The sequence below is a fragment of the Balearica regulorum genome, chromosome 3 (assembly GCF_011004875.1).
Source record: "Balearica regulorum gibbericeps isolate bBalReg1 chromosome 3, bBalReg1.pri, whole genome shotgun sequence".
Lineage (NCBI taxonomy): Eukaryota > Metazoa > Chordata > Aves > Gruiformes > Gruidae > Balearica > Balearica regulorum.
Genome location: NC_046186.1, coordinates 106,232,793 through 106,247,706, shown reverse-complemented (window position 1 = coordinate 106,247,706; position 14,914 = coordinate 106,232,793). Strand labels below are relative to the sequence as shown.

At 45.5% G+C, this 14,914-nt stretch overlaps 1 protein-coding gene across 3 annotated transcripts in view; it reads left to right on the top strand.

The window, feature by feature from the left end:
* The first annotated feature begins 885 nt into the window (after positions 1-885).
* SUSD4 (sushi domain containing 4) overlaps positions 886-14,914 on the top strand; it is a 73,744-nt gene continuing 59,715 nt past the window's right edge. For 2 of the 3 annotated variants that reach the window (XM_075749333.1, XM_075749331.1), the window contains exons 1-2: positions 886-1,246; positions 1,663-1,818. In XM_075749333.1, the coding sequence (XP_075605448.1) occupies positions 1,698-1,818 (121 nt within the window). In that variant the 5' untranslated portion in view covers positions 886-1,246; positions 1,663-1,697. Of the gene's footprint in view, positions 1,247-1,289; positions 1,372-1,662; positions 1,819-14,914 lie in introns of those variants that run through there. The other variant, XM_075749332.1, reaches the window with a different exon arrangement.

Genomic DNA, 14,914 nt, shown 5'->3' with positions numbered 1-14,914 from the left:
TTTTCTCCAGGGGAGAGTAAAGAGATAAAGAACTACACTTCTTACATTGCTCTTCGAACTGATACACGATACACTCATTTGAGCTAAAATCCCTCTTGAATAGCCTTAAGTTTTAACTCAGAGGAGACAGCATCTGGTAGCTGAGACATTCGAAAGCAACTCCAGCTGTATGTATACATTTACCAGTAGTGACTATTAACTTTGAAGCATCAGGATGTGCTATTTCCACATGCTGTTAGTAGAAGCCCATATACCTTTGGGTACGGGTTTGCATTGAGGCCAGGTATGTTTTGTCACAAACGTGTCTTCTCTTGTCCCCAGTTTTCTTCCCCTCGCCGTGTCCCAGGAGTGTGCCGCATACCTTGCTTCACACACACCATCTCCACAGCCTCCTCAGTTAAAGGACACCCTCCGCTACCTCTGAGCAAGGGAAGGCCTGCGATGCCCAGCTGAGCGAGGGTAAAGGGGCAACACCCCTAACTCAGTGCACTGTAGATGGCACCAGGAAACGCAGAGTTATAGCACAGCTGTTTAAGCCACGAGACAGCGTCCGATTCAGTGATTCGTGGCGGTGAATTTCACAGATTGACTAAATCCAGCTGGGTGCTACTTTCCAACAGGCGAATTGCTTCAGCTGGCAGGCCTGGGCATACTGCCTTTCCCCAAAGGCAGCTGATGGGCGAGAGCGCTCTGTAATACACCTTCTCACTCCCACGAACTGTGAACGATGCGGCAGGCATTGATAAACCATGTCTCATATCCAACGTTACCCATCCTACTTGATGAAGCACAGGGCATCTTAAAGATGCTCCCTCAGAGCTGCCCACCGCGAACCCCCTTTTGAAGTGAAAACGACGAGAAACTTCCAGGAGCGCAAGCCTTAACTTCGCGTTTCTCCGCCCTTGGAAGCGTTCCGGCGCCCCGGGAGCGGGGCAGTGAAAGCCCCCCCTCCTCCTGCTGGGGCTCCCCGCCGCCAGTCCCCTCCACCCCCCCGCCCCGGCTGCCACCCGGCGGGACACCCCCGCCGTGCCGTGCCGTGCCGCGCCGTGCCGTGCCGTGCCGAGCGCGGAGGGGCGCCGCAGCCCTGCCCGCGGCTGCCATGCGTGTGCGCCGCGGCGGGGCTGCCCGCGCTGCCGCTGGGCGCCGGCGGTCCCGCAGCGCAGGGCTCCCCGCGGCGGCGCTCCGCGGCCGCGGACGGGCGGGCCGGGCAGGTGCGCGTTGCGGCTCCCCGCTGCCCCCCTCCCAGGTAGGGCCAGCCGTGCCTGCGTGTGCGTGTGTGTGCGTGTCTCTGTGTGTGTGCGTGTGTGCGCCCGCCTGGCCCCGGCAGGCTGCCGAGCCGCAGCGGCGGAGGCGGCGGCAGCAGCCGCGGAGGTGCCCGCCGGAGCTGGCGGGGGGGGGGGGGGGGGGGGGCGCAGGTAGCGGCGGCGGGTGCGAGGGGGGCGGCGGGGCAGCGCGGGGCGCACGGCCGGGGGAGCTGCGGGGCCGGGAGGGCGGCGGGGCGGGCGGGTGCGCGCCCCGGGGCGGGGGACGGGGGGGGACGGAGGGAGGGGGAGAGGCGGTGCGGGGGAAGCCGCGCCGCGGGTTGCGGGGCGGCGGGGGCGACCTGCGGAGCCGGCGCTGAGCCCCGAGCAGCGGCGAGGCGGAGCGGCTCTCTCGTTGCAGGCGGCGGCGAACCGGATGCCTTTGGCGGGCAGAAGATGTGTCATGGGAAGCAGGCGAGCGGCGGCGGTGCCCTCCCGGCGGCGCGGCGGCGGGCGCTGGCCGCGGCGCTGTGGCTGCAGCTGGCGCTGAGCCTCGGCCCGGGGCCGGCGGCGGGCGGTGAGTGAGCGGCCCCGGCCCCGGCCCCCTCCTCCGCCCGGCACCCCGGCCGAGCCACCCCCTCCCCTGCCGCCCCGCAGCCCCGGCCCCGGGGAGTGGGGAGCGGGGAAACTTCCTCCCCCTACGCCCGGCGCCCTCCGAGGGGAGCGAAGCGCCGCTCCGTCCTTCCCCCCCCACCCCCGCTCCCGCCCACCCCTGCCCGCCGCGGGGGCGCGCAGCCTCTGGCACCCCGCGGGGGGACCCCCTGGAAGGAGGGAGCGTCCCCCCGGCCCCTGCTAGGGAGCAGTAGCTCCATGTAAGTACAGCATGATTTTAAAACAGCGTATTGATTTATTATTTAAAAAAAAAAAAAAAAAAGCGCCTTCCCCCCCCCCCCCCCCCGCGGTCCACTCGGACATCGCTCAGATGACTCCTGGTGCTAAATCCCCGTGCAGCTGGGGAAAGCAGAAATTTGGGGAGGAGGCAGGCGATTTGGGTCTGAGAACAGAACGATTGGAACGTCCTTCAGCACTCTCCTCGTGGAGGAACGACCCAGCCTTATTTGGCCTTTTTCATTTTAATTACATTTTTACACTATCATTTTAAATTATTGAACCTGGGAGATATTTTCAGCAGGTACATTTAATTACAAAATTGCTTTAAATTGATTCCATAATTAGACTTGGATTGCTGGAAAAGTCTTAAAGTAAACTGCCTTGCTGTAAAATGAACTTAGCTGTGATAATGAGAGCCGCTTCACATTTCTGCTCCGGCATGGAATTATATATTTGTGTTGGGGGAATAAGCCATTTTATGATTGAATCGCATCACTAATGGCAGACAGAGTCCAATATAAAAATTGCCTGGGCTTCTTCTCATGCCAAAGACTTACGCCAAAATTTTCTAACTTGAATGCCTAAGCCCAAGCAGCTCCGATCCAGCTGCGTTTTCTGTCACTGAACGCAGACTTACAGAAATACAGCTGAAGAGGACCTCAAGAGGTCGTCTTGTCCATCCTCCTGATGTGATTCGGTCCTAATTTTCTATCTCGAGGCTATAATGCCATTTTCCAATAGAAATCCCATGACTGCAAATGTGATTCCAGCTAAACAAGCTTTTAAACTGTTGCAGTCTCTACAAATCCCTCTTTAGAAATCAATGCCTTTTTTTTTCCCCTGCAACTGCGTTACCCTTGGTTTCCTGGCCAGCTCGTGTTTCAGTGTGGTGATGCCACTCTGCCTGTCCTGTGCCTTCCTTGCAATTGGAGTTGTGTGAGCTCCTGTCCTTCTCTAACCTCCTTCTTACGCCTCCATTCATAAAAATAAGACTGATCCAAGGCCCCCTCCTCCCCGAGGCCATGTATATCCCGCAGTTTGATTGTCGGCATTTATTTAGCTGATTAGTGCAAGAGGTTCTTCAAAATATGGTTTATGTCTCCCCTGAATGTAGTAGTTTTCATCACAGCCTGCAATAAATTCTTGTGTGATGCTGATCGTTGCTAACGCTGCTGCCTTTCACCTTGGTACTGTAACTAATTCTATATCAAATTCCATTTGTAAAGCATTTTAGGATCTTTCAGAATTTTTTTTTTTTTTTTTTTTGGTCCAACGTCTGGAAAAGGCAATGCACTGAATGATTGCGCATGGTTAAAATAACCAGTGAAAAATATTCATTGCTGTTTCTAAGTTATTATTGCTATTATTTCCCAGTGTGGCTGTGCTCAGAAGTTAGGTACTATATAAATACTGGTAAATGTACAGATCCTTTCATGTGGTAGAATATACGGTTGTCGGTTGTTTTTTTTTCCACCCTGAGTCATTCGAGTGGTAAAAATAATGAGTTTTGTAATTAGAACAGAGGACTGTAGGTGAGGATCCCTCCTGTTTTAGGCTCTGTTGTGTCTGAGAGCGAGCTTACAGTGGTTACACAGCTTCCTGTGAAGGCTCAGCTTTTGGGTCCCCAGCCTGTGACCCAGAGTTTGAGAACGTGTGAGAAGCCGTTGACATTGACCAAAGCTGTCCTGGGACTTTTGAAAATCCTGTGTCTGCAGGACTCTCGTTTTATGGACTTGTGTATCCAGACAGAAGGCACTCGGCGTTACTGACTGCTTTGGAGAATGTAGCCCCAGTCTCTTCCTATCTTCTCATTATCTGTTAAATAAGGATAATCATACTTCTCTCAGAGATTTGAAAAGAACTTTGATGACATTTAATGAAAATACTATGGAGGTGGAAAGAATTTGTTTCAAAAGCTTTAGAAAAACAGCAGTGACAATATGCTGAAATAAAAACTATCTCACATTAAAAACTGAAAATGAATAGTTTAGGGTTATTTTTTCTATAAAGCAATCCGCAGCTTACATTTTGGATCCTATTTATAGCTTCCTCCCTTCCTTAGCTGATACCAGAGTTTGGCTCCTGTAATAATCCTGTCATGACTTGTGTGACTCCTTCTATTTTATTTCTGACTAAGCTCTATTGATTGTCACGTTCTACCATTTCACCCCAAATCAATACTACTTATAACTCTTTTTTTTTCTTGTCAATAGCCCTACAGAGAATAACTCTGTTTATTACCTTCTGACTTTCTCAAAAGTGGATCTAGCAGAAAATTTGCTGTAGAAGTGAACTCAAATGAACAAACCTTTCAGCTATCGATATACCTCATTCCTCCCTGATGTATGTAACTCTGCTGCTACCAAGGATAAAGTAAATATCTCATACTTCAGCTTGTGGCTTTCATCTAATCATCTTTGTTTATCTTGCTTTTTGCTGTAATTCCATAGTGTAGGGAATAAATAAATAAATAAATAAATAAGAAAGTAGGAGCAGAGTGGGAAAGCTAGTAAGAAGAAAAATGAAATGTGCTAATGGATGGAGCCGATGACAAGTTATTTCAGAGTTTAAGGTATTGCAGAGTTCACTGTTAAACCTGTAGTATGGAGATAATAGCTGTAAGAATATATTTTTACATATATTTCAAATTCCTGGAGTTATATTAAAATTGCGGGGGGGGAAGTCAAAATAAAGGGAGAGAAAAAAGTTCAGTAAACTTCTGGTTTCTGAGGTTTATGTGGCGTTAGAATTTTGTCATTGTACCCGTATGTCTCCTGGCGTGTGCCTGCTTTATTGTCCTACATCAGTTGGGTGAGCTCTGTTCTTCTGCAGTGTCTTCTGCACGGCCCCGTGGAGAGGCTCAGGGCTGCGACACGCATCTCCATAGGCTTGGATGGGGCTGTGGGCTGTCACCTTGTCTTGCCTGCTAGCCTCAAGCAGGGTCAGGTGTATTCGTGTTCTTCCTGCAAGATGTTTGTTTAATCTCCTTAAAAGGTTTTCACCTCTCTTTTAAGCACCCTCTGTCAGTGCTTCATCAGCCTTTACAGCCTTTACAAGTTTTTCCTAAGGTCTAACCTGAAGCACCCTTGCTGCTGTTGAAGCCTGCTATTTCCCATCCTGTTCACAGCGGACATCCAGCAGAGCTGCTGCTCCTCAGCTTTGTGGCTGCCTTTTGTGTACTGTTCCATCTCTTTGGTCTTCTGCCGTAGACTGGACAGCTCCAGTTCCTCCAAGCTTTTCCTAAGTCTACATGACACTTCCTAGTTTACTGGTCATCCAGACCACTGTCCTGTCCCATGAAGCAACATCCCCGTGGAATACCCTGGTTGCATGCGCTGCAGGCAGCATCCCTTCACATTGGTGGGTGCTTTTAAGATGGGAAGTACTATGCATCATGCATGATGGCAAAGATACCTGGCATGTTGTGATGCCTTCAACGTTACATTGAATGGTAGTGATGCCATGCAGAATAGGGTGTGGGTTTTTTCTAGACCAAAGCTGAATTTTTACTGCTCCGTGGTTTTATTGCATATGAATGAAGTCTTGGTTATGTCATTGTCATGATATCTAATCACTGCCTTTGGATGCAGTGGTTACCAAAACACATCCCTCAGGTTTCTGAGGATGGTGGGCTTGTTTCCTTGAGATAATACAAAATTTTGTGTGCGCTGATGATGCAGGCCCACCATAGGGTTTACTTTTTTGTCTTTCTGCAGTCGTTTTTGGCAAGAGAAGCCAGCCAAAGATTCCTCCTAACTGCCTTGCATAAACTTTTGACATTATAAAGACCGTTTTCTAAAAAAAATCAGAATGTTTTCTGATACTCTCCCACTAAATCTGTAGTTAATGTATTTTACTCACTCCCTCTCAGTGTGTCTGCTTCTCTTGTCAAGTAAAACAGACATTTCAGCCTCGAGTTCTCTGTACATTTGATGAAATCATCAGTTATTTTGCAGGATTGTTTTTAACGTCCAGCTTATTAGAGAAGCTCAGTATTTCAGAAGGAACAGATTTTTCCCACTGTCACACGATCTTATTCTCAATCCCAGATCTGCCTCATACAACCTCCGTCCCCTCTCTGCAGACTTAAGTTAGCAGTTAAGTACTATCTTTGAGCTGTTCTGATTGCAAGTGGCAAAGGCAGCGACATCATAGGACGGCAGCTCATCGTTTGTCTTAGTGGCGCATCCTTCCGCCTACAACCTTGCAAGAGGTGGGCATATTTGATAGATTAATCTTAAGTCGGTTTCTTAGCACCCTGCAATAAGGAAGTTTATCCCTGATTTACCATGGGGTTCAGACACTAAGGTTAACTTCGCTTCTCTGTTTTGCTGCCTTACTTCCAGAATTGCAGTGGGGTATCTTTGATCTCTGTATTAGGGGTGATTACAATTTTAGAAGAATGAATTAATTACGCTTTGCTTGATTTTCTCATTTGTAAAGTAGATAAGCGATGCATTTCACGGGCATGTTATGAGGTAGTTTGAGAACCTCCCAAAGAAAATGTTATGGGAGTGAGAAATAGGGATTTGAACAAAGTATAAACTAAAATTTACCAAAGTAGAAGGTTCTTTAACATTTGTGACTTTTGTTGTTGTTGTGTGGATTAATAATTAAATATTCTTACCAGAATTAGGAAGATGTTATCTTTTTTAACTTTTACAGCTTCTTATGGATTTTTTGTACAGCGTTGATCATGTACTCCCATTTTTTCCAAATGTTGTCTACCTCTGATTGAGATTCATTTTTTTTTTACAACAAAATACACATTATTAAAAGTAGAAAACCTTGCATTCATGCTGTGCATTTCAGTGAGGTTTTAGGCACGAAAAGGACAACAAAGTGTGGCCCAAATTCATATTTGCTATATGCCAGTGCAAACGTGAATGAAAAATTGGGCTGCGCTTAGTGGTGAACCTAACTTAGAAAATGAACTGAAGGGATAAAGCGGTGTAGTGTGTACAATTTGATTCAGCAAGCATAAAAATTTGCTTTGTTAACATATTAAGGGGGCTGAAGATGCACGTATCTTACCAAATTCAGCAATTTAACTGTGAAACCAACATCTCCTCACTTGGTTTTACATCTTCTCAGCTACTTTCTTCGACGTGGCACAAGCATAGCCTTATGAAACCAATTACAGGCTGTGCGTCTACTAAATTTCACAGTGGAGCGGTTTGTAGCAAGTTTTTAACATCCGCGCTTACCTTCTGACTGTCTTACCGCATTGCTTCTGTCGACGCCGAGTTTGGCCGCCTGTTTTTTGGAGGGTCTTTTCCCGATGGCTTTTCCTGAACAGCTGGGCTGCTGATGGGATTTATCCGAACCGGGGTGTTTCTTTCTCCGCGTACTTAAAACAGTTGAAGAGGTTGTTGGTGCCATCTGTGCTCACCGAGCTCCTGCGGGGAAAATGTGTCGGACGTGTTTTCACGCCCGTGATGGGTGACCCCTGAATCATATCAATTGTTAAATTGGATAGTGGCCATCCTGGGTTGCTCGTTATTAAGGGATTATACAAAGCTTTTGCTCTGTAGGGAAGTTCCAGAATTTATCGGGAGCATTTCTATGTTAAACAAGCCTTATTCTTGTCAGTATGACCAACTTTAGAAAGTAATATATGGGGCTTTTCTGCCAGTGCCACTACTTACTTTTGCTGAGCATATCACATTAAAAGAAAACAAAAATTTGATGAACATTCTTGCTTGTGCTAGGTTAATAGTTACAATAGTGATAAAAATATGACTTTTTTTTAATATAGCCCTTTTCATCTGTAGAGTTCATAGCACTTTATAACAGACAATAAGTTTTATTATGTCCCTTCGTAGGTGGGGAAGTGACTATAGAAAAATTAAATCACTTAAAGACACGCTTTATACAAGAAACAGATCTTGCCATAGACTGGGATGAGATCCTCTGGATTTTCGTCCAGCAGTTTCTTCTGTAAATAGAATTTAGGGAGATTCCTAATCCATGTTTGTATGATACAGGCTTTATAATAGGATTTTTTGGCTGTGACTCTCTTCTAACTGAAGTGAGCAGCAGATTTCCTATTCACAGAAATTGCTACTTAAGCAAATCACAGAGGGAGTTTTTCTAGTGTGGTTTATTTGCCTGACTCCTTTATGTCTGAGATAGCACATGGCATTTTTCCAGACACTGAGAACATCTTCTTCTGAATAATAAAAAAAATAAGAAAATGTTATAAGTTAGGTTTGAGCACTTAAAAACAACATCATGCAGTTTCTCATAGTGCAAAGCACATATTAATAGGAATGATATTTCTGCCTTGCTCAGTCATGTGGCTCGTGCTGATAGTTTACAGGAAAGGGCATCATTAGAAAAGCATTGCATGTGGTTTTTAAATAATTCTAACATACCTGAGCAGTTAGAGAGGAGAAGAGCATTGCACGACAGGTAGCTCCATGCAGACCGTGACATGACTTGCATTGCCTTATACCGCCCATCGCATTTTAGAAATCAGTGGATATATATAATGTGCCCCTGTAAAAAATCAGTTCACCTTACAACTGTTTGCTCATGAAAACATAAGTTGTAGCGTAAAGGACATCATAGAAGGGTGAAATAGCTATAGTACCTGGTCCCTCCCTGTTTCATTTGCTTACTGCAGGTGGTGAAGCTGTGCAAAATGCGGAGCTGGGAAGCCTACCAGGGCTTAGGGTGCAGCAGGTTTTCTGCATAAAGCCAAATTCTGCACTTAGTAAAGATTTACAAAATCTGGGGGAAAAAAGTTTGCTTGGAAACTGAAAAGAGGAGACGGGGCTTACAATAGATTGAAGAAGAAAATAGGTTAGGTTACTAAGGGTTAGATTACGTAGAAGTTGGGTTATCAAGGGTATCGCGAGGTAGCGTCCTAAAAATAAACTCTCTTGTACCCTGCTAAAGAAAAAGCGGGATACAGCACACACATGAATCGGGGGAATTGTTATATCACTGGAGTCCCATTCCAGAGACCTAGAGAATACGCTAAAAAGAAGAGGTTGTCTTTGAAAATGCAAAGCCTTCAGATCTTCTTTTTTGGTACTGCGGAAAGGCAGCAGCACGCACGGTTGTTGATCTGTCAGGAGACAGGAGAGCACCATACAGATTCAGAAGAAAAGCTCCCATACGTGCTGGGAGGGAGGAGAGGATGCTCAGAAGGGGAAGCCTGTAAATGTGGCATCTTGTTCTCACTTCTGTCATTAGCAGCAGTGAATGTGTACACTAAAAAAACTATGGAACAAAAAATTCATTTCCATCTTTCTGGAGGTGGGACAACAGACTTGAGAGCAGAGTCACAGAAATAGGACTGGAAAAGACCTCCGAAGCACCTGTAGTCCATCCTCCTGCCCAGAACAGGACCCACATGCATAACTCGGGGAAGTTATCATTCAAGGCTCTATGTTGGAAACTCTACAACCTCCCTGAGTGTCTATTTCAGTGCTTCACTCTCTTAACCATTAAAAGGGTTTTTCTGATGTCCAATTTGAGTCTTCCTCGCTGTAACACAGGATTCTCTAAGGATTTCCATATCTAATGTGGGATTCCCAAGCGTTACTTCCTCTGCGGTGCTGTCTGTCGGTGCAACTCCACCAGTGCTGTCTCTTTGGCCATCCTGACTGCTGCTACCAATTCCTTGGGTCAGGGTGGGTGGAATCCTGACTGCTCCAATCCAGCAAAGTGTCTCTGAAAAGCCAGATATTAGTTAACAGTCTGCAAGCTAAGGTTTATCTGTAACTGCCCTACATTCTGCCAACGCAGGAGGAGCCATCGTGATTCCTCATGGTGGAACTTGTGTTTTTCTAGTTTAGCTAAGGTCACAGCTAAGTTCGTGTTTAACACGAGATCACATATCTTATCAGCAGCTATCAAAAAGGTCAGCTTTGCCTTGCTAGTCTGGAAGGGCTTGCAAGGATTTTCCAAAGTCACAATTGGAAAGAATCGGGAATAAATCTCAGAGCCCTCCTGTAAAAGACGCTTATTCACACAGTCTGATCTCCTTGAGGATATTAGGCCAACTCTTTGTACATGATCATGGTGTAAACAGTATGGTTATTCTGGCACTAAATTGCACCCAAATTAATTTGTATTTTACTTCTGTAGACTCAGTGAAGAAGTTGTATATACTGATTAACCCTGTGATAATAGACTAGATCCACACAAAAGCCAGTCAATAACTTAAGACTTCCATGTGTGTTTGGAAATAAACGATTTTAACTGGAATTTTTAGAAACAGCTACTTGCAGCTGTCAGCTCCAGTACTTGAGTTCCCAGTCCCAGTGAAATGGGTGCTGATGGTGGGTATGCGGAAGGATTGTGTCATTCAGGAATCTGGAGTGGCACAGGGAGACGTGGGGGATATTAGAGAGTGTGTGGGGAGGAGTTGCGGTTTTAGGCTAAAAGAGAAATTTGAGAGATTTAGAGCAAAGCTGAGAACTGAATTAGCAAGAAGAGGACTGCAATAGTGTGGGGATTGAAGTCAACAGGACTACTTGCTTGAGTAAATCTTTCAGCTATAAGAACTTCACGGCATAGGGTATGTCTTTTATCTATTTCTAATACTCTGTAAGCCTACCATGCTACTCCTGTGTTTGTGTAATAATGATTTGTATTCTGAAAGCCATGGGTACTTATGAGACAGACAGTCATTTTTCTGTATCTTTCCACTTAGTTGACATTTTTAGGGATATTTTGTACACATCATATTACTCAGAGAAAACACAAATGATCCACTTAAAACTGAAAATAAATAATAAATAATTTGGTCTCCTGTAAATTGGACTTATAAAATAGCTTGATTGCAATTACCAGCTTTGCAGTAATCTTGAAGGAATTGAGATAAAATGGCATTATCATGAGCAATAGCAAAAATGAGAATACACAGACGTTTGTCTTGGTCTTGTAAAATGCAGAACGTCCTTCTCTCCTCTGAAGGGGGACCATGACCCTTAAAAAAATACAGGCACAGCCATTCTGCGGGAGTACCACACTGCTGCGGCTGCAACGCTAACTCCCGCTCTATCCTTCCTTAGCGTCAGAGGAAACCATCCCGGGCACTTCTTCCCATTGCTGACTCGTACAAGCACACGCTCTCATTTTTGCGCTCCTTTTTCGCTCTCTTCTCTGAGACCTGAAGTTCTTCTGTGAGGCCAGGGAAGAAGCGTGGAGGATACAGCCTCTCTTGTCATTAAATGTAACTCCAGGTTCATACCACCTGGAGTGACACGGGTGAGCTGGAGCGTGTGACGTGGTTGTGGCAGCACAGCCCTCTCACCCCCCGTGGCTGTAGCAAGCCCGGCTGCAGTCGGCTGGTGTCCCACCTCCCTTTGAGCTCCTCAGCCAGCCCTTCAGTCATAGCAGCACGCAAGAAACAACACAATTAAGCCCTACTTCTGCCTAGAAGCGTCAATGGGGTAGATTTATCAGAAGCAACAAAATCCTTAATTTACACACTTTATCATGATTGCACCCCTCTTTTATGTCTTGTGTGCCCCTATGAAAATTATACCGCTGTAGTCCGGTCTTTTGACAGCATTCAGATACCTCTGCCAGGGCAGCACCCAAATTTTAAAACTCTTCCTCTCTCTTTGCTATATGATTCATGTCCCAAAGAGTGGGGTCGTTGTTTCAGGCCTTAGCCCCTTCTCATTTTGAAGAATGACGCTCAGAAATGGTTGCCCAGATGGAAGAATCCATCTTTCAAATCTAGCAGAGCCATTCACTGCTGATAGCCTGCGCATCATCGTGTCACTGTTGCCCTTACCCAGTGTGTCTGGCTTAGAGACCAGCACGAGGAAGGTACAGTCCAGGACTGAGTTTGTCAAGACCAGGTTGATTTGCAGAGGCTAGGGTATTTTAGTCCAAAGTGAAAACTCCAGTGAAAATATTCACCGAACAGAATATGCAAATTATTGCAAAATATGTGTAGATGAAGCCCAACTCCATTGTGCCCACGATCTCTTTGAAATTAGGTGGTGATGGGACACACCACTGCACGCCAGCTGTAAGCTGCAGCGGAAGAAATTGCAGGAAAGGGCACGTGGACTAACGGGCATCTGGCTATAGAGGAGGGATGAAGGAGGGGTATATAACTGCTTTTGCATGCACCCGTGCTCTAATGCACTTAAGTGTGCCCTTATTAATCTTACGTGGAGAGAGAGAGAGGTGTGTGCATATATGCTGGATAAGAGTAAGAAACTGGAAAAAAAAAACCCAAACCAACCAAAACCCAGCAATGAAATTGTAAAAAATATACTACTCTCATTGACAGTCATTTCAAGGTTCTTACGTTTGTTCTTAACATTTGCAAGGTTGCTTTTTACACTGGAAAATGGATGAGTGTTGCCTCTAATGCTTCTCTTTGGGTGCAAGAATGATATTGGATTCATGTGAGGGATGGAGAACAGAATAGTGTTGGGTATATTTAGATTCTATTTCATTTTTATTTCATATACAGTAACATTACAGAGAAGGACTTCATTCCTCATTTCAAAGAGAAATCCATCAGATAAATTGCATTCACTGTGGGGAGAGGGATTTTGTCAAAACCAGGATGAAAGATGCCTTTTTGCAGTAGCCTTGATGTGATGGGAGGTGTGTTTCCTGGATGCTACTAATGGGTGCATTTTTCAACTCTGGGTTCTGCATGTGGTAGAGTTTTCTTGGTTCTTCCAACAGGCTGGTTGAGAAACCTTGTACTTAGAGCAAGCAGATATATGCAGTTCAGAAACTGAACTGAACTATCAGCCAGGCCAAGTTTACGGGGATCTAACTTGATAAAGCAGACTGCAAAAAATTGTCTTTAAAAGGTATTTTTTTTAAAATGCTGTCATTATTAGAATATAAAAACATAAAAGGGGGCACTCATTTAAAGTAGCTCAGGATTATGTCAGCTAAAAAGATTTTGCTGCAGTGCATTAGTATCGCAGGTAAATGATTCATTACATTTGCCATTCTGGCCTGCTTAAAGCTGTGATTTAAAAATGCCGACTTTCAGAGGGAGTAGTTATAAATCTCATCTGAAGTCTGGTCATTATTTTTTCCAAGGAAACAATGTAACAGCTCCCAGTTGCAACTGTGTAGTCATCTTAGTATTTGCTGTTTCTGGTCACTTTTTGGCATACTTAATCTCAGTTTATTTCTTCAGTTGTTTTGATGGAGAGGAAAAAGTCCTTTGACCATGTATCTGCACATACATTGTTAGAAAAAATTATCTTCCATACGCCCATTTTTTCTGTCTTCGCAGTCAAGTGATTCTGTTATCATAAAATCTCCTCTGAAGTACAAAACCAAAGCAGTATGGGTTGCTGCAGCAGCGTTTCAGGAGCCAATGAGACTGGCAGCTTACTGTGAGTCTTAACGCAATACTGCTATTTGTTAGCTTGGAAATACCATTTGCTGGTTTTTCCCTGATCCGAACTTCTTTGGAAACATGATGATGTAGGGATTTTCCTATTCATCAGCTTTCCATTTCTCCTGTGAATTTCCTTTCTCACTCCGAGGCAGTCGCTCAGGCCATGGGGGCTCTGATCGCCAGCAGTGCTGCCAAATTTCCTACAAGAGCAAATCTGGAACCTCTGTTTTATCCCCTACACTTGACCTTGGGAATGAAGGAGGTAGGGATGAATGGAGGTTGTATGAGATGAAGAGATTTGGCCTTATGAAACGATCCTAAAAACAACGCCTCACCTCAGTTTGCATGCAGGGATGAAGAACATCTTGTATTTCTGGAACCCAGGATGGATGGTGTTGGATATACAGCCTCTAAGCATCTGAAGACCACTCACTCATTCGTGCTCCCTTACAGCCTTGCCAGTCCATACTTATCTCCTCCTCTGACCTATTTTCAAAAGTAGCTACCTGAAAATAAAACAAACAGGTGGACCCCAGTACAGGAGAGACAGCGAGCTGTTGGAGCGAGTCCAGAGGAGGGCCACGAAGCTGATCAGAGGGCTGGAGCACCTCTCCTATGAGGACAGGCTGAGAGAGTTGGGGTTGTTCAGCCTGGAGAAGAGAAGGCTCCGGGGAGACCTAATTGCATCCTTCCAGTATCTGAAGGGGGCCTACAGGAAAGATGGGGAGGGACTGTTTATCAGGGAGTGTAGTGACAGGACAAGGGGTAATGGGTTTAAGCTGAAGGAGGGTCGATTTAGATTAGATATTAGGAAGAAATTCTTCACTATGAGGGTGGTGAGGCACTGGAACAGGTTGCCCAGAGAGGTTGTGGATGCCCCATCCCTGGAAGTGTTCAAGGCCAGGTTGGATGGGGCTTTGGGCAACCTGGTCTAGTGGAGGGTGTCCCTGCCCACGGCAGGGGGGTTGGAACTAGATGATCTTTGAGGTCCCTTCAACCCAAACCATTCTGTGATTCTGTGATTCTATGCCTGGTGCCTTTTCTGGGAGATTCTCTGGGAAGCTACAAGGCACTTAAAAATGTTTAATATGTTTCTTTTGTAATTTGGGTCCTGTGCAGCCTTCTACAGATCATCTGGTCGGTCTGTCTAGATCAGCTAGCTTTTTAAAAAATTCTTCACAAACACATTTTAACCATTTGCCTTCATCTGAAATACCAAAAAAAGAGAGAAAAAGACAAGGCTGTACTAGATAGGGAAAAAAGGGATCGAGGGCTGTACTATTCAGAGGTTTATGTATAGCTTCCCTTTTCTTCCTATTTGCAATGGTAATTTCAGACTTGACTGTCTTATTGAATTTGACTGTATTTATTTTGTTTATTCCTGAACTATCCTACCAAGTTTTGAAACCAAAGGCTGGTTGGTGCCCAATTC